The sequence below is a fragment of the Leuresthes tenuis genome, unplaced genomic scaffold, assembly GCF_036924035.1.
Source record: "Leuresthes tenuis unplaced genomic scaffold, fLeuTen1.0.hap1 SCAF_11, whole genome shotgun sequence".
In the NCBI taxonomy this organism is placed as follows: domain Eukaryota; kingdom Metazoa; phylum Chordata; class Actinopteri; order Atheriniformes; family Atherinopsidae; genus Leuresthes; species Leuresthes tenuis.
In genome coordinates this window covers 1,491,738-1,512,696 of record NW_027325365.1, presented here as the reverse complement: position 1 = coordinate 1,512,696, position 20,959 = coordinate 1,491,738, and the positions used below count along the sequence as shown (strand labels likewise).

At 43.9% G+C, this 20,959-nt stretch overlaps 1 protein-coding gene across 2 annotated transcripts in view; it reads right to left on the bottom strand.

Annotated features, from left to right (window-relative positions):
• Positions 1-224: 224 nt before the first annotated feature.
• The window catches only part of glra1 (glycine receptor, alpha 1), a 133,769-nt gene continuing 113,034 nt past the window's right edge, over positions 225-20,959 (bottom strand). For both annotated transcript variants that reach the window (XM_072395135.1, XM_072395134.1), the window contains one exon: positions 225-5,346. In XM_072395135.1, coding sequence (XP_072251236.1) covers positions 5,062-5,346 — 285 coding nt within the window. In that variant the 3' untranslated portion in view covers positions 225-5,061. The remainder of the gene's footprint in view (positions 5,347-20,959) is intronic.

Sequence of the window (20,959 nt, the reverse complement as noted above, 5' to 3'; positions counted from 1 at the left end):
CAGATGTGGGGCTGATGTAGGACAGATGTGGGGCAGATGTGGAGGCATGTAGCCCAATAGAAACTGAATCCACAGAAATAAACATCTTTTCTTTTGAAGTAAAGTTAGAAAACGGACTGAAGTGATTCATTACTTTTATTTGAATGAAACAGAAATCATCAGCAGCAGGATTTCTGACAATAAAGACGCCTCACGGGGAATTATTTGCAATTTTTAATACCTTTTCTTTATTGATTACACAGATCCTTGAGTTGAGTAACAGAAAGCAGAAGATCCGACTCCAACAACCTCGACAATGTTCAAAAACAGAGATTTTTGTTCAGAAAACTTTAATCGTTAATAGAATTAGTAGTATGACATATTTCAATAAATATTTAGATATATACAGATACAGCAGAAACGGTACATTCTTTTTTCTCTTCAAATTGCTTCACATTTTTTGTACAAGCCAAAATATCTGCCATTGGATTTATATTCATGCAAAATATCGTTTCTCAGATTAATGAAAAATAAAAAGGATTCGCTAAACTTTTTTTCCATCCTGCTTTGATGTGCACTCTCGGATTATAAGCATCGTAATGAGCAATTGGAAATTTTGCAACTGAAACGTGCACGCACTTTGTGCCAATACACAATAGAAGCAAGTAAAGCTAAATTAAGGCCATTCCAACTTGTGCAAAGAAAATCCAAAAAGTAATAAGAACTATAATATTTCCTTTAGTTCACAGCGGTTCAGGGGTTTTCCTTCTTCCTCGGGGCGTCAGATTTTATAATACATACAATAAAATACAAGTGAATCCAACAAAAACCCCTAAAAAAACAATAAGAATCATTAATTATCCACAAATGAAACCATGCTTCTTTGAACTTTCAGAAACTCTTCCTTCTCGTTTAGTCCGTCTGCATCACTCTGCATCAAACCCAGTACCTACCTCATATTTTAAGCCCCCCCGCCCGACCCACATGGGATTAAAACAGTGATGTGACGTATGAAACTGCAGAGCCACGCAGGGGAAAGGCTCCTGAAGCGGCCGTTTGCACGATATGCTCGACGGTTTCATTTTCTAGTTGCATTTTCGACCCCATATGGCACGAGAAGATGTGCACGTGTGCTACAGGAAATGCACGACTGCCGCTGGCTCGTGGACAGAAGTGCTTCCAGTTTATGGCACAGAAGGAGGAATGAGTCATGCTGATCCGTCCGGGCCTGCCGCGGTTTCCTGCTCTGGTTCGGATCAGAGAGGAGGAGGTATCGCTACAAGCTGAGGCAGCCGGAGGTGGTTCAGATCTTTTGTGTCGTCCCTCCACACGGAACCGAACACGATCTGAACTCTTTTCTTACGCAGAAACCACTTTGTTTTGGCATTAGCAACGAGACCGTAAGAGAGGGCTTCTGTCCAGAGCTTTTGAGCTCAGAAAGGCTGCTTTTTTGTTACAAAAGATAGGTTTTTATGATTCTTTTAAGTCCTAAAATATATCTTTTTTAGACTTTTATCTTTAAGATTAATTGCAGGCTTTCATTAGAACCTCTGTGAAAAACGCAGTGGTGCAAACTTTTAAATTTTAATACACAGTAAATAAAATGATGACGTTTAAAGGACAAAAGAAGCTTGTTAAACCTTTTCAGGGCATCTAAGAGCTTTTTGTTGGAGCAGTGCCTGCATGAAGGATAAAAAACGAGGAAAACTCCAGTCGGCACAGTTTGCTGCATGCAGAATGGCACAAATTTAGATATCATCTGGTTCATTTTGCACTTTAGGGTCCAAAAAGAGAAATTCTATCTGCATTAAGCACATCATTTCCTATCAAGAACTCTGAATAGCATGTTTGTCCTCCTTTTTTCTTCTTCTGACTAGTTTATCTGCCTTTTTTTTTACCTTTCATCCTCTTTTTTTCTACTAATATCACCATCGGGCTTCAAATTCAGCAACTTAAGATTCCAGTGTGGAACAAATCTGTGTTCATCCCATTTAAGCTACTTTGTGCCAACAGTTCTGATCTCAGAAGTAGCCTCGATGCTGCTAAAAAAGTCTTTTATTAGTCCATCTTTATGCAAAGACAAAAAGAGCTATGCTACAGCGGAGGCTCTATAGGTTGAGGTCATTAAATGCTTCTCAAAGTCAATGACCTTCAGCGGCTCTGTTTCAAGGACACCGTGTCATTAAATAATTTATTATTTAAGTTATTTCTTCGTTCTGTGAAAGTTCAAGGACGTTTCGGTGGATCCTGTACAGTGAATGCTGTTGGGTTGTTAGCATTGTACTGTGCTAAAGGGACAGCTAACAGCCGCTAGCTAGCTAGCTAACAGCCGCTAGCTAGCTAGCTAACAGCCGCTAGCTAGCTAGCTAACAGCCGCTAGCTAGCTAGCTAACAGCCGCTAGCTAGCTGCCTGACAGCCGCAAGCTAGCTGCCTAACAGCCATTTAGTTTTTAACTGCCGTGTGAATGTTGGATCAACGGAGGGACTGTTGCTGTGAATCCAAGGAAGGAGTCTTTAAAGGACCCTCCTGGAAGGACCACTGACCTTGAGAAGCAGCTAATGCTGACGCAACATCTTCATTAGCTAAATTCAGTTTAGCTAGCTGCGCCACAGTCTGAGTCTGGGGTTTATGGTGGAGATTAATCAGTTTGCATGTGAAAATCAGACGATATCACTCTTTAAATGTTAGGATTTACTCCGGTAACATGATACTGAAACACCAACTTTAGTTCAGTTTCAGTTGCATTTCTATGGATACTGCTTTGAAAGGTTGATATATTGTGTCTATGTGAGCATTTCTAAATGAAACGCACCCTTTCTGGAGTCTATGGCACTTCTCAAAGTCAACACATGCTGGAATATGAACAGAGGAGTATGTGTGTAGCAAAGCCCTTCAGATAAGTCTGTCATACCCTCAAAAAGTCAGATGAAAAGACATCCCGTCTAATTCAAACAAGGATAAAAACAACCATCCTGTCAAAAAAGGTTGAAGAAAACAGACAAAGAAAAATCCTGTTGGCCTGCATATAAAGAGGCTTTGGATGGTATCACTCCCCAGATTTATATGGCACATAATCGTTAGGTTAACACGTGTTAAACACCTGGGAAACGACACTTTATGGTTGATATTCAAACTTACTTGTATTGCATCGAGTCTCTTATTTAACTATTTCATTTTAAAGTATGCCTGTGCATGTGAAAAGTCACATTAATCATTTATATCTATTCTTCATCTTCTTTCCAGGAGCTTAACAAAAGATTGGAAGCTGGAGCTGATATCAGTTAGCAAGAAGACCAAAGCCTACATGGAACCCCATATGCAATGAATTAACCAAGATTTAAAAGCAAATAGTCAGAAACTGTTGGCCAGCGAAGCTAAGCTAAGCTAAGGGTTTCCATCTTCTCTCAGAATACCTCAGAATTTGGTGTTAAGACACTTTATGTCACAGCAAACTCACTTTTTGAATGAAAATGGCAGAAATTCAAAGAGCAACAGTAAAAATCTGTGCGATTCAGTTTAGATTTTGCTCTGGAAACGTCTCCTTTGCCACTCTCACGTCGTGTTCTGTGTGAATCTCCGAAGTAAAGAAGCACTTTAGGATATTTTGAGCAGACTATGCAGGTAAAACACTGAATAACTGTTTGAAACTTTCTCTCAGTTGGGCTCAGTCTGCATCTGGAGGGTTTCTTCTCAGAAACAGCTGGTCATGCAGAGACTTTGTCTGGTGGTGCGATATGAAGCGAATCTTTTGAGGACAGCTTGCAGGAGAGTGGCTATTTGAGATGGAAGCGCTAACATATAAACTTATGATTGCATATACTGATCATTGCATAGAGAAGCCCGGTGCAAAGCAACATCATGAACCATCTCCACCTGTGGATCCCGTCCAAAATGAAGCGGTTGCTGCTCTCTGTCTGAGTGGTGGAGCTCTGTGGAGGCTACAGCAACTGTTGATGCATGTGGATGAGACTGAAGTACAGTTAATTAAGGTATAACAGGTCTTATAATCTTTATAATTCACGACGTATATCTTCTCAGCTGCGGCCAGAGTGGGTGGGGTCACATTTAGGTGGGGGGGTCAAAGCAAGGAAGCACTACAAGGATGTAAACGTGTGGATGTTTCAGTCCCAGTTAATAAAGAATCTGTATTTTTACTCCGTCTGGGATCGGGCAGGTCTGCTGCCACCCCCCCTCCGGACGAAAAGGTCGGAGCTGAAGAGCGCTGCATGTTCCGTTGGCACATGAAAGCATCAAAGTACCGTACAAAAAAACAACAAATGCAGTATGAAACCAGCGAGGGGCTGAGAGAGGAACACGTGGATCGCAGATCATCTTCAGCTCGTCCGGCGGTTTTCTTTCTTTTTTCCTCGGTCATGTGACGCAGCGGCGAACCTCAAGCGTCTGCAGTTTCTGTGGCGCTGGCAGCGGGAGGGACGGAAAGCTTTGACAAGTGCTCGCAATACATGTTTGAAGCAGGTCTAGATACACAGAACGCCTGATCCTGGCATCGCTCCGTTCAGTGGAACCTCTTTTTTCTGGGAAGCATCCTTCATTCCAGATGCTCACCTTTGGAGACAAAGGTCATATTTTTTCCAATTATGGTAGATATGAGTATAATACACTGCTGTATGCCTGTAGCACACCCCCCACCCTTCCCCACATCATATAGAATTATGTCTTCACACAAAAATCTAAAATCAAATACAAGATCTTGTCATTGTCTCCTTTGGGTCCCGATCAGTTTCACTTTTCATCTTTTCTTTAATATATTGCCACATTCATATATCATGCATTTTACTGCATTGCTATTGCACTGGTCCGGATAATTCGGGGGTGGAAAGCGACGGGAACGAGGACTGGGACTCAAGAAGAGGGAGAGGAGGGGAGGGAAGACGAAGAAATGAAGGGCTCAGCTGGGTTCGGAGGGGGGTAACTGCCAGAGAAAGCAACTATTCCTCGATGGAAAGAGGAAGAACGTGACAGAAGAGGACGTGAAGCATGGCTGAAAAAAATTACATCTCCTATTAAAGTCCTTTTCTTTCCTTCTTTGCTCACTCCTCATGCCCTCCTCCTCCTGCCCACTACTGCTTGTGGATGTCCTCGCTGCGGATGATCTTGTAAGTGATCCAGTAGAAAATATTAAAAATGAGGAAGACGAGCGGGAAGGCCACGCGGGACACCGTGTCGATGCGCTTGGCCCGACCGATGAACAGCTTCTTCATCTCCTCGATGCTCTTCTCGGGCGCCGCCGAGGTGGGGGCGTTGTTGTTGTTGCCCTTGATGGCCATGCCGTCCTTGGCCTGCAGGCAGGTGGGGCCCATGCCGTAGCCGGGGAAGCTGAAGCGGCCGTCGCCCGTCTCATCCTCCTGCAACACAGGCCAAGACTCAGGCTGTTAGGAACCAAAGAAAGACGTTACTGTTGGAGGCGTGTGCACGTTCGCCACCGTGTGTGCATGAGTAAAGATGGGAGGAAAAGCTCAGTTAAATGCACAAATGTGGAAATAACACAGATAACAGAGAGTAGAATAAGAGAAATTTAGGTTAAACTGTCGTTATCATTAAACAACTGATTACAATGAATTGAATTCCAATTGGCTTGAATTGGACTTTATTATTTAAGTGCCTTGAGATGATAATTGATGATAGTTGTAATCTGGCGCTTTATAAATAAAGTTGAATTGAATTTAATTGAATTAAACACTGGTTTGGATTTATCTTAAAACACAAGCAGGACACAAAGGAATCAGATGAAAGAGTAATAATAAAATGAATAGTTAATAGAGTTATAATAATTATAAGAGTAATAATAAGAGTTATAATAGAGAGATAATAGAGTTTCTTATAAAGACTAAAGCAGGAAGAAATCAGATGCAATCAAATGACGGATAAAACGAACGTTTTGAAGCCCTTTTTACCTTTTTAAAGAAAGAAAGATCTATTTATTTTATAGAAGCACCACCAACACACTGATGAGAGGAAGTAAATCCAGATAATGACACGTTTTTTTCCATCGGTACTTGAACTGTTGAGGATCCAGCGCCTTCCTCCTCATCAGCTTATTGAGTCTGTTTGAGCAGCTTTTGGTGCTGCTTGCACTCCCCTGACAGCAGCAACGCTGAAGGTTAACAGAAACAAACCAGAAGGTCTCAACATGAAGCTTTTCTGCAGGAAAAGAAGAGAAGGTGCGTTTCCCAGCATCTGACCTCCTGCAGCGCCTCAGTTTTCTCTGTTTGAGCAAATCAGTCTGATCCCAGTTCTGAGTCACTCTGAGGCTGACTTTCCACCCTTTCCCTGTCACTCAGAGCGTTTAATGTGTATATATATTAATCTTTATCAGTTATATGACCGCCATCGGGTCGGATTAAAGGCTAAATTACAATAAGACCGAGTTATTCAGCTCATGTAGACGCCTTAATCTGACTAAGAAACGATCGGATCGGATTAAGACCCGAGATAACTGGATCCTACCTCAGTCTCAGAACACTAAGAAAGCACAGAAATATGAGGTGTTTGCATCTGAAGCAGGACTTCTTTATGAAATTTGGTGTAAATGGAGAAATCATCTAAAATTCAGCTGATCAGGAAAGAAAAAACTTTATGTTAAAACCAGGAGCTCAAAAACACAATAAGATCTTCATCAGTTACATGATTAAAGGCTAAATTACAATAAGACTGAGTTATTCAGCTCATGTAGACGCCTTAATCTGACTAAAATCAGATCGGATCGGATTAAGACCCGAGATAACTCGATCCAAACGTGCACTGAATGTGGTTTTTTATGGGGTGCAGTGAGCCCCTCGACATCAGCAGAAGCTTCAACATCCTAAATGTGACTTAAAGTGCGTTTAATGAGGGCCATCGGGTCGGATTAAAGGCTAAATTACAATAAGACCGAGTTATTCAGCTCATGTAGACGCCTTAATCTGACTAAAAACACATCGGATCGAATTAAGACCCGAGATAACTGGATCCTACCTCAGTCTAAGACTTCTAAGAAAGCACAGAAATATGAGGTGTTTGCATCTGAAGCAGGACTTCTTTGTGAAATTTGGTGTAAATGGAGAAATCATCTAAAATTCAGCTGATCTGGAAAAAAAAAACTTTATGTTAAAACTATGAGCTCAAAAACACAATAAGATCTTCATCAGTTTAATGAGCGCCATCGGGTCGGATTAAAGGCTAAATTACAATAAGACTGAGTTATTCAGCTCATGTAGACGCCTTAATCTGACTAAAATCAGATCGGATCGGATTAAGACCCGAGATAACTCGATCCAAACGTGCACTGAACATGGTTTTTTATGGGGTGCAGTGAGCCCCTCGACATCAGCAGAAGCTTCAACATCCTAAATGTGACTTAAAGTGCGTTTAATGAGCGCCATCGGGTCGGATTAATGGCTAAATTACAATAAAATTGAGTTATTCAGCTCATGTAGACGCCTTAATCTGACTAAGAAACGATCGGATCGGATTAAGACCCGAGATAACTGGATCCTACCTCAGTCTAAGACTTCTAAGAACACTAAGAAAGCACAGAAATATGAGGTGTTTGCATCTGAAGCAGGACTTCTTTGTGAAATTTGGTGTAAATGGAGAAATCATCTAAAATTCAGCTGATCAAGAATGAAAAAAACTTTATGTTAAAACTATGAGCTCAAAAACACAATAAGATCTTCATCAGTTTCATGAGCGCCATCGGATCGGATTAAAGGCTAAATTACAAGAAACGATCGGATCGGATTAAGACCCGAGATAACTGGATCCAAACGTAGACGACAGCGGTTTGGATCGAGCGTTCTGAGCATGCTCCAGATTTTTCCCCGCGATCGTCACCCGGAAGTGGAAGGAGACGATATTCCTGTTGTTGTCGTCAACAACCAAACATTTTCACCACAGATTAAGTTGCATGAGAATAACTCAGAGGTTGGAGGGGCGGTGAAGCTTTCCTTTCACTTTTTCTGTTTCTGTATTTATCAGACGCTTTTATCCAAAGCGACTTACAAATGAAGATATAACAGCTATATAAAAAGCTAACAATAAGCTAACAATAAGCTAACAATAAGCTCCATAGAAGGAACCCAGGAGTCCGACTCTGTCAGAGGGGACAGAGTAGAGATAGGGTGCAGGCAGAGAAGGAAGTGCAGAAAGATAAAGTGCAGAGATAGAGGGGGGAGGGAAGTACAAGGTAAGTGCTGGGATAGGAGATGCTCTCTGAAGAGCTGGGTTTTCAGGAGCTTCTTGAAGATAGACAGGGACGCCCCTGTTCTGGTAGCGCTCGGTAGGTCATTCCACCATCGTGGGACGACACATGAACAGAGTTTGGATTGTCTTAGGCGTGGTGTAGGAGCTGCTAGACGACAATCCTGGGACCAACGGAGGGACCCAGTTGGGACAGAAGCCTTTGCAAGAGCATTCAAGTAGATGGAGCCGTTCCATTAAGCTCTTTGTAGCTAACATCAGGGACTTGGATCTGATGCTAAGGGCAGCCAGAGGAGCTCAATGAACAGAGGGGGGACGTGTTCTTTTAGGCTGACACACACACAAACACTGACATGGGCTGGGAGGCCGCCTGCGTGCACGTGAGAGCGCACAACCAGGTCAGAACAATAAGGATGTGGAGAAAACGCCCTCAGATGGGTCCTCGTTTGTCTGATGGAGGATGAATGTGGAAGTTTTCCCTCTGAGCCGCTGTGGCAGGCCGTTTAAGGCAGAAAAAAAAGCTTTTTGTGACGTGAAAACAAGCAGAACTGCAGCTGAAATCAGGAGAAACTGTTGGCAGCAGAACTTAAGTGATGCAAAAGCTCTGCAGCAACAACAAATCAACCTGTCAATAAAAGCTCTGCTCTGTTGGACCGCCGTCCGAGCTTTACCGACACGCCGGGGGGGCAAAACCCTCCCAAATCAGATGAATGTGAATGAATGAATCAGATGTGCAGCGTTCACATGTAGCTGCAGATATCTGCCTTAAACCAAGCTAGTGATCCATTTTTAGAGCCCATGTCCCCGTTCTGTCCTTGCATCCACACCAGGCCATCCATTACTGCTAATACACGTCCACGTGCGCGCTCACACACACACTCACACACACACAATACCCCGGGTGCCCACACATTAGCCACGATGCTAGCCGACCTCTGCGTGTCCTTCAGTGATGCTGCTAAACTATTACAGATGCTCTGCTTTATTCTCCCTGCCATGTGATTAATGTGGAGGGTGGAGGGACGTGAGGAGGAGGCGCAATGAGGAGAACAGCCAAGGGGGGGGGGGGGAGAGGGAGAACAAGAAGTGAGGAAGCCCTGCAGACACTGTTCAGGGTAAAAAAAACGCTTTAAATGTCAGAAGAACCCAAGGAAGGCCCAGGTGATTCATTCAATGACTAATTAGAAAAACCTCCCCCATTAAGGACCGGGCCAACAGCGCCTGATGGAGGGAAGGACTGAGAAAATTCAAGGACTGGAGCTTGAATTCAAGGATTAATAAGAACAGACGCCTTTCAGGACGCTCAAGGTCACTGCAGAAAGGATAAAAAGCATGAATAAAGCATAAAAACCCAAAGGTGAGGCCAGTCCAGACCCAGGGTGGGATGGAGGAGGCCCGAAGACTTCAGCTGGGGTGTGAAGGAGCTCGATGAGACAAAGAGAAGCTGTGGGGGGCCTTCAATGTTGCAAATGATGATAAAAAGCATCAATAAAGCATAAAAACCCAAAGGTGAGGCCAGTCCAGACCCAGGGTGGGATGGAGGAGGCCCAAAGAGAAGCTGTGGGGGGCCTTCAATGTTGGAAATGATGATAAAAAGCATCAATAAAGCATAAAAACCCAAAGGTGAGGCCAGTCCAGACCCAGGGTGGGAAGGAGGAGGCCCAAAGATGTTGCAAATGATGATAAAAAGCATGAATAAAGCATAAAAACCCAAAGGTGAGGCCAGTCCAGACCCAGGGTGGGATGGAGGAGGCCCAAAGAGAAGCTGTGGGGGACCTTCAATGTTGCAAATGATGATAAAAAGCATGAATAAAGCGTAAAAACCCAAAGGTGAGGCCAGTCCAGACCCAGGGTGGGATGGAGGAGGCCCAAAGAGAAGCTGTGGGGGGCCTTCAATGTTGCAAATGATGCAGGATTTAACAGGAAGTCGGGTCAGATCAGTGGCAGATTTAAACATTCCTATGATCTAATCTTCGAGAGAAAACAGGACTCAGGGACTCATGGTTGGTGAAATATCTGCAGACAGCAGCTGCAGCGATGGAGGGAGACGGGTAAAAGATGGCAGGAGAGGCTCTTTGCTCACTCGTCTGTCATGTTTTCATCTCATGATTGAAGCATTGTTATCTCTGCCTCTGCCGACGTGATGAATCGAGCAGATTAGCAGGAAGCTACTCTGCCACATCTCCTCTGCAATTATTACCCTTGGATGCTTGTTTTGGAGACCTGGATTTGCATAAAACACGATTTAGAGGTGTCAGCCTCCACCAGCGCAGGCATCCGTCTCCTGAAGAAGGCAAAAAAAGGGATTCTGCTTCATGATTTCCCCCTGGAAGCAATTCCAGCCCAGCAGAGAAGAAGAAATGTCTCCTTTTTCTGCTGGATTCATCTCAAACTATCCTCCCCGCTGCCTCTCGCCTCCATTTAAGGCTTATTAGGATGTTTCAGAAGCGCTCTGTGCATCTTTATCTTTTGGTCAACTCTTATTTCCACTGAATTCAAACCGGAGGACGTGTCAAACATCTCTCCGGATCCACTTCTGATTAGATCTGAGTTTGGATCTGAAGACATCAGCTGTGAGCTTCATCTGAAGCAGAACTCTGAAGCCTCTCTGCTGTGCTCCAGCTCTGCCGCCTCCCAGCTGAGGAGGACGTCAAGCCTCTGGCCGGTAACCGTGGAAACCGCAGAAGCATCAACATATATGACTATGTCCCGTTGAGCGGTTTAGTCTGTGATCAGAAGCCACAGCAGCTCAGATCCGACCCTTTCTCCCACAGAGTGACTCCAGCAACCGACCCGATCGCGTCGGTTACGGTTGCCATGCCGACCGGGCAGAAAACACATCAGAAAGAGTTTAAGTTTGCCCCAAAACGAGTTTATGCCAGAAATAAAACTTCATACTGTAAATTATCAGAATTATAAAGCAAATCTAAAGTCCCGGACGTTCAGCTAATTGTGGAAGAATCCTTCAGTTTGTTTCTTAGAGGAAATGGATGGAAAAGGAGAAGGTCACATGGGGTCGGAGCGGGTCTTTAACTGCTAATCAGCCTGTTTTAATAAAGTTAAACTGATTCAATAAGTCACTGCAGTCGTGAACTATCGGGACAACATGCCGTCAGAGCGATGGACTGCGTGCAGTTTATGTAATTCCACATATATTAATGATGTCACGAGTCTCCCAGCTGTGCATCGCTGGCTTTGGACGACAGACACATTGTGATGGCTGCACCATCTCGTTTCCACAGATTCCCGCCTGGCTTCTTCTCCCAGTGACGCATCCATCCCTGCTTTTCCAGCTCTCCTCCATTCCCGTCCACTGGAGTCCCCTCTTGCATTAAACCATGCTGTGTTAACGTCTCTTGCTCATCAAACCGCTGACCTGGAATGATTATCCACATGATCTGCTGCTCTGTTCTTTTCTCTTCTCTTTTCTTTCTGTTCCTCCATTAGATATGAACAACATCCAGGGAAGCCACGTTCCCTTCAGCTTCGTGCATTTATATTTTAACGTCAATTAAGGTTCAGTGCATCACAACGTGGGGTTAAATTTAGCCTTGGATATGAGGAAAACATGGACTTCCACCGTGTTAACTCTTCACAGAAATACATGCAAGCTAAACTGACACAGACCCCCCCCCCCCATCCCTCTCAGGCCAGCAGCAGTTCCTGATGGGCCTAACTGATCAGAAATGGCCTGAGGAGCATCAGAAAGAGACCAGGGTCCCCAGATCCATGCCAAAAGATGAAGGTAGCAGCTGCAGCTCAGCAGAAAGGTCCTGAAGTGAAAAAGCACCGATGGACTGTTATAATTGGCTTTGATCTTAGACATTATGTATTCATATTCTGTATTTTACTAAATAACCTCTGTTCCTAGCTGGTACTTTTCCACTCTGCTCACCTTAAATGGTCCAAGACCTTAGAATGACATAAACAACTGGGTCAGACAGAACATCTGTATTGGAGCAGATAGGTCTGGTACATTAGATCCGAGCCTAAAAACAGCACTCACACATTGTTTATCACATCCAAAGAACACAACAAGGACAGCAGCTGGCCAATTAAACTCCTACAAGTGTGAAAACAACCTCTGAGATAAAGCTGAATATAAATATGAAATGTTTCCGGATATCGGGGCTCGGCCTGACGGATTTCTGGCACTCCGAGTCCAGCTGACCACAGCTAATACTTTATTTAATAAACCATTTCTCCAGCTTGTTCTTGGGCTTCCAATGAAAAAAATCGGGCTAACAGATAAAAGACGTGTTTTCTTTAGCTCGACTCATTCATCCTGATCAGAGACCTTTTTAAAGTGTTCATCTCCGGCTCTTTTAACGTTTCAGACGTGTGTTTTTTATCTTTTTCTACTTTAAATCTCTCAAAGTTGGAAGAAACACAACAAAGGTACATTTAAACTGAAACTAAAGCTCACTTTTAAACAAACCTTTAATCTGTTTCTCTGTCTGGACTCGAGTTCATGGCTTATCTGGAATAAATTCTGTATTTCCTGACCAACATGCAGGAGTAATACTGACAATAATCCCAGAAATCCTGCATAATCATTCAGCCGTAACCAACTTTATGTACAAGAGAAGGACCTTTTGGTCTCATAAAAACCTGGAGCCTCATGAAAATTCATATTGTTCATAATTCTGAGGCTTTCGCACTGTAATAAGGGGAAGAGGTCAAAGCAACAGGGAAGCACATAATTATGGATGATAACACAAAAATGTGAGAGATAATTTGGTTCTTTTGAGTTAAACTCAAGAAACAAGTGTCCTCATTAGAAATGCAGATTACAGGCTTCATGCTTAATGAAAACAATGCCCTCCACAGTGGTTAAGGAGCTCTTTTGTCTAATCGGGACACAGTGAGAGTGTCGCTGGGCCCTTGACTGCCGGCCTGTCAGTGAGGAGGTTGATTTCATCACTGATCGCTCCCACTGAGCTACAGGCCTCCTAATCCCTGCTCTCTTATCTGCCTTTGTTCTCAAAGCTGCCGAACAGCCTGTGAGATCAAGGCACTTAGAGCAGGCCAGCATGTAGAGCCCCCCCCCCCACTAAAAAACACAGAATCACGGCTAACGAGCTGATTATAGGCGCTCAATCAGGAAGTCGGCTTCCCTGATGAGACGCTGTGGTTGCAGAGGTCACCTCCTGCTGACCACTGCTCCGAATGTGCAGCTTTTTCCCCAGAGGGCCAAAAACAGAGTCATCTGCAGGGGCCGGAGGGTTTGAAGGTTGCTCCGCTTTCCGTTTCTTCCTCCTGATGATGAGGAGAGGACACTCGTCAGGCTTTAGCGGCTCCAAGCTAAACGAAACGTCCTTTATTCCGACCGTGATCCAGGACGTTATGTGGGATCCGTGCTGCCAGACGGGTACTTTTCATGCACCTGACAGGGCATTATCCCCCCAAATGATTCATTAAAATGAAACCCTGCCCTGATCTTGAGATACTAATTTGCATTCTGTGTTGAACTTCACTCCAGCACCGAAGCTGTGACTGAAACTGAGGTGAGAGGCAGAAACGTTATCCTTTCCTTTCAGTCCTAAAGGGGCTCTCTTTTCCTGTCTGAAGAGCTCGTCTGTGTTTAACAAGCGAGCTGCAGCCAGGCGGCCCGATCCTTCAAGGAAGAGAAGCAGTATTGATCTGATCTCTGTGCAGTTGCCCTGCTCCCCCAGCAGGGGGCGGTGTCTCTCTGTCACGACACAGCCTGTTCTGGCCGTCTTTGCTCTCTCGGGGCTGCGGTATCTGTCCATTTGATGCCCTCTCACTCTGTCTTTCTAATTAGAAAGCCTTCTGAAGCAGGTAGCCTCAGTCCAATTGCTTCTACTCCTTCTCTTCCTCTCTCTCTCTGGACTATCAGAGTCACTAACGAATCAATAAAGCATCAGGGCAGAAAGCACAGAAATCAGTACAAAGGGGACTACTCCAACTGCAGCTGCTGCAGGTACCTGCATTGCAGCGACAGGTCCACGTTCAGCACTGAAATACGAGCTGAAGTGCAGCAGCGGATGTGTGTCAAGGCAGAGATGGCAGCACTGAAGCATGAGTTCTGCATCACATTTCAGCCGAGCAATCGGACCAATCAGACGCGTTTTATCTGTGCTGACAGCCTCCTGAAAAACCTGAACATTACGGCTAGATATCGCAGACCTTTTGCCTTCCTCTCTTTTGGAGCACTCCGTGCTACAAAGTGCACTTTTCAGGCAGTGTGCACGCATGGCAACGGTTTCATAAAGGCCACAAAACCCTCAGGGACATTGTTCACTTAAATCAGAGACTCAGAGCTGCTCATCACAATAATGGAAGTAAAGAAATCCTTCAGGGAAACTCTGTCCTGATCCAATACGTCCAACAATCAAGAAATAACTGCAGATGTGTGCTGACCATCACGCTAACTCCCATAAAACTGAAAATCTAAACATACTGCGACAGACTGCCAGCCCTTTGTCTTTTATGTTAATCACACAAAGAGAAATAAGGAGCCGAATGACTCACAGACGCAACAATTCTCCTGCAAATGCAGCAAAACATTGTTCAGAAAGTCTGCAAATCAACTCAGATCTGATCAACCAAAGCCAAAGAACAGAAGTCTTTCTCTCTTCGTACTCCTGCTGCTGCACCGATGATGATTTAAACAGAGCTTCTGTCTGGCAGCCGCTTCACGCAAAGGTTAAACACTTGTTGTGAAGTTCAAGCCCTTCACGCTGCTCAGAAAACCAACGGCAGCCGCTCATTGTGCCCGTCTGGCTCCTAATTGTGTGTTTTGTAGATCGGGGAAGGATCTTTCACACCGTTTAGCAGGGAAAGGAGATCTAAAACATGCAGAAGAGGTGCTTCAGAAGCAGTTCTTTAAATGCCCAAACCCAACCAAACTGTATGAAGGTCTGGAGGCAGACTCTGGTCTCCTCAGAAGGAAACAAAGATACTTTCTACAGTGCAAAAGGTTTTACAATAAAGGCTAAAAACTGTTATCTTTTGTTCTCCAACAGGGGTTAGGGTTTGGTGCCAAAAGCACACCTTTAAGGTTAGAATTTACTTACTTAATGTCACTTAAACAACAGCCAAACAGTCGAGTACCGTGACAAGTGGACAAATCTACATCCGACACAACATCTGGGAGGCTGGGCTGCTGAAATGTGAGCTTCACAGCCCCCATTAAGCATTTTCACCTGTTAAAACCTCTTTTAAAATGCACACGCCACCAGGAAAGTACAGAAAAACATGTGAATTAGGCACAAGAGGAAAGCTTAGGAGGAAAGTTAGCTTTACTGTGGCACTGAACCGGGGTTTTTTGGTTGGAAGCTGGGAATCTCTTTTGTATTTCTGTGGAATCAGGTTGGTTCATTTTGGTGGAAAAAGGGCAAAGAAAACAAAGCTTTGGACTAAAAATATCCTTCATAACACGTAAGATCCAACCAGCCATGAAATAACCAAAGCATGCAGTCAAAATGACTTTAATGTGCATCTTTAATGTGTTTAAGATGAGGATTAAAGCAGAAATCCAGAAAACAACAAACAGGGAACACAGTAGCACCCTTTATTCCCTGTTTGTCCAAGACTGTCAGAGCCGGTCATCCTCAGAGCTCACCTGAGCCCGTCGTCCTCCATGTCACTGAGTCATTATTCAACCTGAGCTGCTCTAAAAACATCTGTAACTGGCTGAAGTTCCCAGTCTTAGTTTTCCCTGAAGATTTAAAACAGGTTCAATAGGTGCAGACGTAACTTTTCAAAGATCCTGTGCTCCACAACAGCTGAGAAATACTCCCTTTTCCAGCTCTAAGGAGTGGGAAGGATTAGGAAGCTACACCAGATATGAGGGATTATGCTGCTTACAAGTGAGGAACACAATAAAGGGTTCAGTATCTCGCCCAAAAGGAAGCCTGGACATGTAAAAAAGGTCAGGATCGAACCGTCAGGCTGAATAACAACGACTGCAGCTACAGCTGCCGACAAGGTCATGAGAGTGAGTCGAGTTCTGCTGCGAATGCTGTCCCTGACACTGAAACTCGTCTCTGCTCCCTTGTTTTTACCTTTTATAAAAAGCCTGTGAACGGTGGCACTTTGATCCCCTCAGCAGGCCGGTTTCAATGTGCTGCAGGGAGCTGGAACCTGGCTGATGGAGGGCAGAGGATCACATTAGAGGGACTGACCGGAGACGCTAATTAGGAATGCGTGACGCCCAGGGACAGTCAGAGGATCTATATCACTATTTCATGCAGCTATCCTGACTTTTAACGGCCAGAATTCAGATATATTTGGCTTTTTTCCTTGACAGTAGTAGTATATGTTCGATATAAACAGGGATACACAGAAATATCTGCCTAATATCAGTATTTCCTGATATTTGTCATCATGTCTCGAAGGTTTTCGACAACACTGCAAGAAGCTAACAGTCAGAGGGTCTCCATGATGAGATTAACTGAAGCTACAGTTGGGTTCTGCTCCTTATCTGAGGGTAATTATCCTTGGATATATGGCGGTGAATGAATGGAATCACTGGCACAAAGCGTGTCATACCCCGGTACCATAGGTGGCGCTGTCCCCATTTCAGCTATCGCTAATAGAGCCACTTCCTGTTGAAGCATGTCATACTCCGGTACCATAGGTGGCGCTGTATAAACTCAGCAGGTTCTTTAATCCGTGTTTGTGCTACAAACAAAGTCAGAAATCACAATCAGTCCCGAGCTCTGATTAAATCCATCAACTCAACTGAAATGAACCGGAGAAAGTTTCTGTTCCAGCTCCAAAGAGCGAGTTAACATTAAGTGGTGAAGTCATCTAAACTAAAGCTGAAGTAACTGATCAATCGATCTATATCACTATTTCATGCAGCTATCCTGACTTGTAACGGCCAGAATTCATCAATATTTTGCTTTTTTCCTTGACAGTAGTAGTATATGTTCGATATAAACAGGGATACACAGAAATATCTGCCTAACATCAGTATTTCCTGATATTTGTCTTCATGTCTCGAATGTTTTCAACAACACTGCAAGAAGCTAACAGTCAGAGGGTTTATATGATGAGATTAACTGGATTACAGCTACAGTTGGGTTCTGCTCCTTATCTGAGGGTAATTATCCTTGGATATATGGCGGCGAATGAATGGAATCACTGGCACAAAGCATGTCATACCCTGGTACCATAGGTGGCGCTGTCCCCATTTCAGCTATCGCTAATAGAGCCACTTCCTGTTGACGTCTTCACCACCACCAAAAAATCTGGAGCATGTGCAGAACGCTCGATCCGATCCGCTGTCGTCTACGTTTGGATCGAGTTATCTCGGGTCTTAATCCGATCTGTTTTTAGTCAGATTAAGGCGTCTACATGAGCTGAATAACTCAATCTTATTGTAATTTAGCCTTTAATCCGACCCGATGGCGCTCATATAACTGATAAAGATCTTATTGTGTTTTTGAGCTCATAGTTTTCACATAAAGTTTTTTTCTTTCCAGATCAGCTGAATTTTAGATGATTTCTCCATTTACACCAAATTTAACACAGAAGTCCTGCTTCAGATGCAAACACCTCATATTTCTGTGCTTTTCACACCAAAAGCCGCCGCTTCTACTTCTTCTGCCGCCGGAAGCGGCCAAAGGGGCGGGGCTTATATGTATAGCAACTAGCAGATATATATAATAATCCATCCATACATCGGTTCCCTCTTTCACCATGGATCCTACTCTGGGCCTTCTTTGTGTTTCTTTGTGTTTGCGCTCTGCTGTTTTCCGCCCTTTTCCGCCTTTTTTTCGCCTTTTTTTCCCACCTTTTTTTCCCGCCTTTTTTCCCCACCTTTTTTCCCGCCTTTTTTCCGCCTTCGGAATCCAGATCGGCCCTAATTGGCTGTCGTCGCGTAGCGTCACTGCTCATTTGCATAAAGTTGAGCCTTTCTCAACTCTTGAAGCTCATGAAGCTCACAATGCCGGCTTACATTGCTTTTGGTGTGAGCTCCCGGTTAGTGTTCTTAGAAGTCTGAGACTGAGGTAGAAACCTGTTGCAGTGAGAACAGGTAAGAAGTAAGAACATTAACTAACGTGCAGTTCTGAAACCCTTTTTTGGGGGCTCATGCTGTACTTTAATAATTATGCCTTTTCCCCCATTGATGCCTGCTGCTGAGTCAAGTGAATCCTTTCTGAATAATTAGCTGTCAACAAATAACACACCTATGCAAATGGAGCTAAGATACGCTGTGAAAATCAATTCTGTTGATGCTGCGAAGCGGTCCAGCATGTTATCGCTTTGCATGGGACTGATTTATAAAGTTTATAATCCTCACAGCCATGCAAATGGAAAATGAATAAATGAATAAGGGATGCAAGCACAGAAAGACAAACACCACAAACAGCAGTGGGAAGAAGGGCCGGAGCAGAGGTCAAGCTCGAGGAAAACTGTTTGGGAAACAGTTTCTCTCCTTTTGTTGGAGGCTTCAATAAGAAGTTTTCTATGTTCTCCAACTGGAAAAAGGGCCAGAGGAGGAGTAAAATCACACAGGATCATCTCTCCTTTCCTAACATCTCAGTAACTCTCATTATCTGCTGAGCACAGCACAAACTGAAGAGGAAAGATTTGACAAAACAGACAAAGAACACGATCCTGGCCTCAAAACTGTCATGTTAAACATGTCAGTTTAATTTAACATGTGATAAAGCTGCAGGATCCTTCATTATTTGGTCCAATCCTCCGTCAGAGGAGCTGCAACAACATAAAACTATTTGGTTGATAATTCCCCCTCCTGGTTCTGCAGCTTTCTTCCCGTTAAAAGCGGGTTTTCCTCCCCAGCGTTGCATCATGTTTGCTCAGGATTAAACTCCGATCCACCGACACCATATGAATGAGAGGAATTTAGATTTTAATGAGTTTGATTTGATTGGTTTATCATTTCATTACAATGGATTAGAGCCAGTAAAATTAGATTATCATTGGATTTACTTGGATTGTGTCTTTAATTGCTCTGAGATGCCTTTTGTTGTGAATCGGGTCTTCATAGATAAAACTGAATCTGGGACTAACTTGAAGAAAATGCATCCTCTTCCAGCTGCTTCTGCAGCAGAACATCTCCTCCAGATGCTTTGTAAGCTAAGTTTAATTTAGCTGTGGTTTTGTAGCGTAATAAAGACATATCGGATGTATTTCTGCTGTCCTGAGCTTTCTGCAGAGCATTATTTGCATTTGTTGGGAGTTTTTGCAGCCGTTTGTCTGCAGGAGATTCCTTTAGTTGCAGTGCCTTGAACTCTCTGAGCCACCGTAGTTTTCTGTCTCTCCGAGCCTTTTTTCCACCCGGATCATATCTGCTAAATGTTCTGTTTCCTGCCCTGACATGTGTTGGTGCCTCTGTTCAAATCGGCTGAATAATTAAAGCATTTTATAACATCCAAGGCTCCAGTGTGAAAAGAAGCATAAAAAGGTGCCTTTTGCCAGATGTTATTGATAGAAAATCTGTCCTGGATCAATCACACGCTGTGTTAATCGTCAGGATTCCTCTAAAACACAAACGCTGCCAGCTGTGAAGCAGGACTGACCTCAGACCAGCGCTGCCATCATTACGTAACCCAGCGATGGCCTGATTCATCTCCCGCTTCCATCGAATGAGAGGAAACCAAAAGGATGTGGGTCAACCCTGAGCCTGTGGTCCTCCTGCTGTGGGGGGGCTGAGAGGCACAGCAAAGCACTCGGGTTTTACCCCAAAAGTGCAGCAGCAGCTGGCTGCTAATCCTCCTCTTCACCTGCCGTCAGGCCTCAGGGGATTCAGGATATCAACAATGGGATTATGGATTCTTTTTATTATCATACTTTCCCCACTTTGCTGTCACACTCCCTCACTGAGCTTTGATTAAGATCTTTGCATTTGGGTTTGGGCCACTTGCTCAGGTGAGACATTTCATGACATAAAACTCAAGTTTAGACTTTAGTTTAATTGTTTTTAATAGAAAAACTTTGATTTTACTCCAAGTATGAAACTGATCTTCTAAAAAGATGATGGACGTGTTCAGATGTATCGAGTTCTGGTGACTAAAGACCATCAGCTGATTTCAGATCTGGTGACTAAAGACCTTCAGCTTTTTTCAGATCTGGTGACTTTAAAGACCTTCAGCTGAGGTCAGATCTGGTGACTAAAGACCTTCAGCTGAGGTCAGATCTGGTGACTAAAGACCTTCAGCTGAGGTCAGATCTGGTGACTAAAGACCATCAGCTGATTTCAGATCTGGTGACTAAAGACCTTCAGCTGATTTCAGATCTGATGACTAAAGACCTTCAGCTGATTTCAGATCTGGTGACTAAAGACCTTCAGCTGAGGTCAGATCTGGTGACTAAAGACCTTCAGCTGATTTCAGATCTGGTGACTAAAGACCTTCAGCTGATTTCAGATCTGGTGACTAAAGACCTTCAGCTGATTTCAGATCTGGTGACTAAAGACCTTCAGCTGAGGTCAGATCTGGTGACTAAAGACCTTCAGCTGATTTCAGATCTGGTGACTAAAGACCTTCAGCTGAGGTCAGATCTGGTGACTAAAGACCTTCAGCTGATTTCAGATCTGGTGACTAAAGACCTTCAGCTGAGGTCAGATCTGGTGACTAAAGACCTTCAGCTGATTTCAGATCTGGTGACTAAAGACCTTCAGCTGAGGTCAGATCTGGTGACTAAAGACCTTCAGCTGATTTCAGATCTGGTGACTAAAGACCTTCAGCTGATTTCAGATCTGGTGACTAAAGACCTTCAGCTGATTTCAGATCTGGTGACTAAAGACCTTCAGCTGATTTCAGATCTGGTGACTAAAGACCT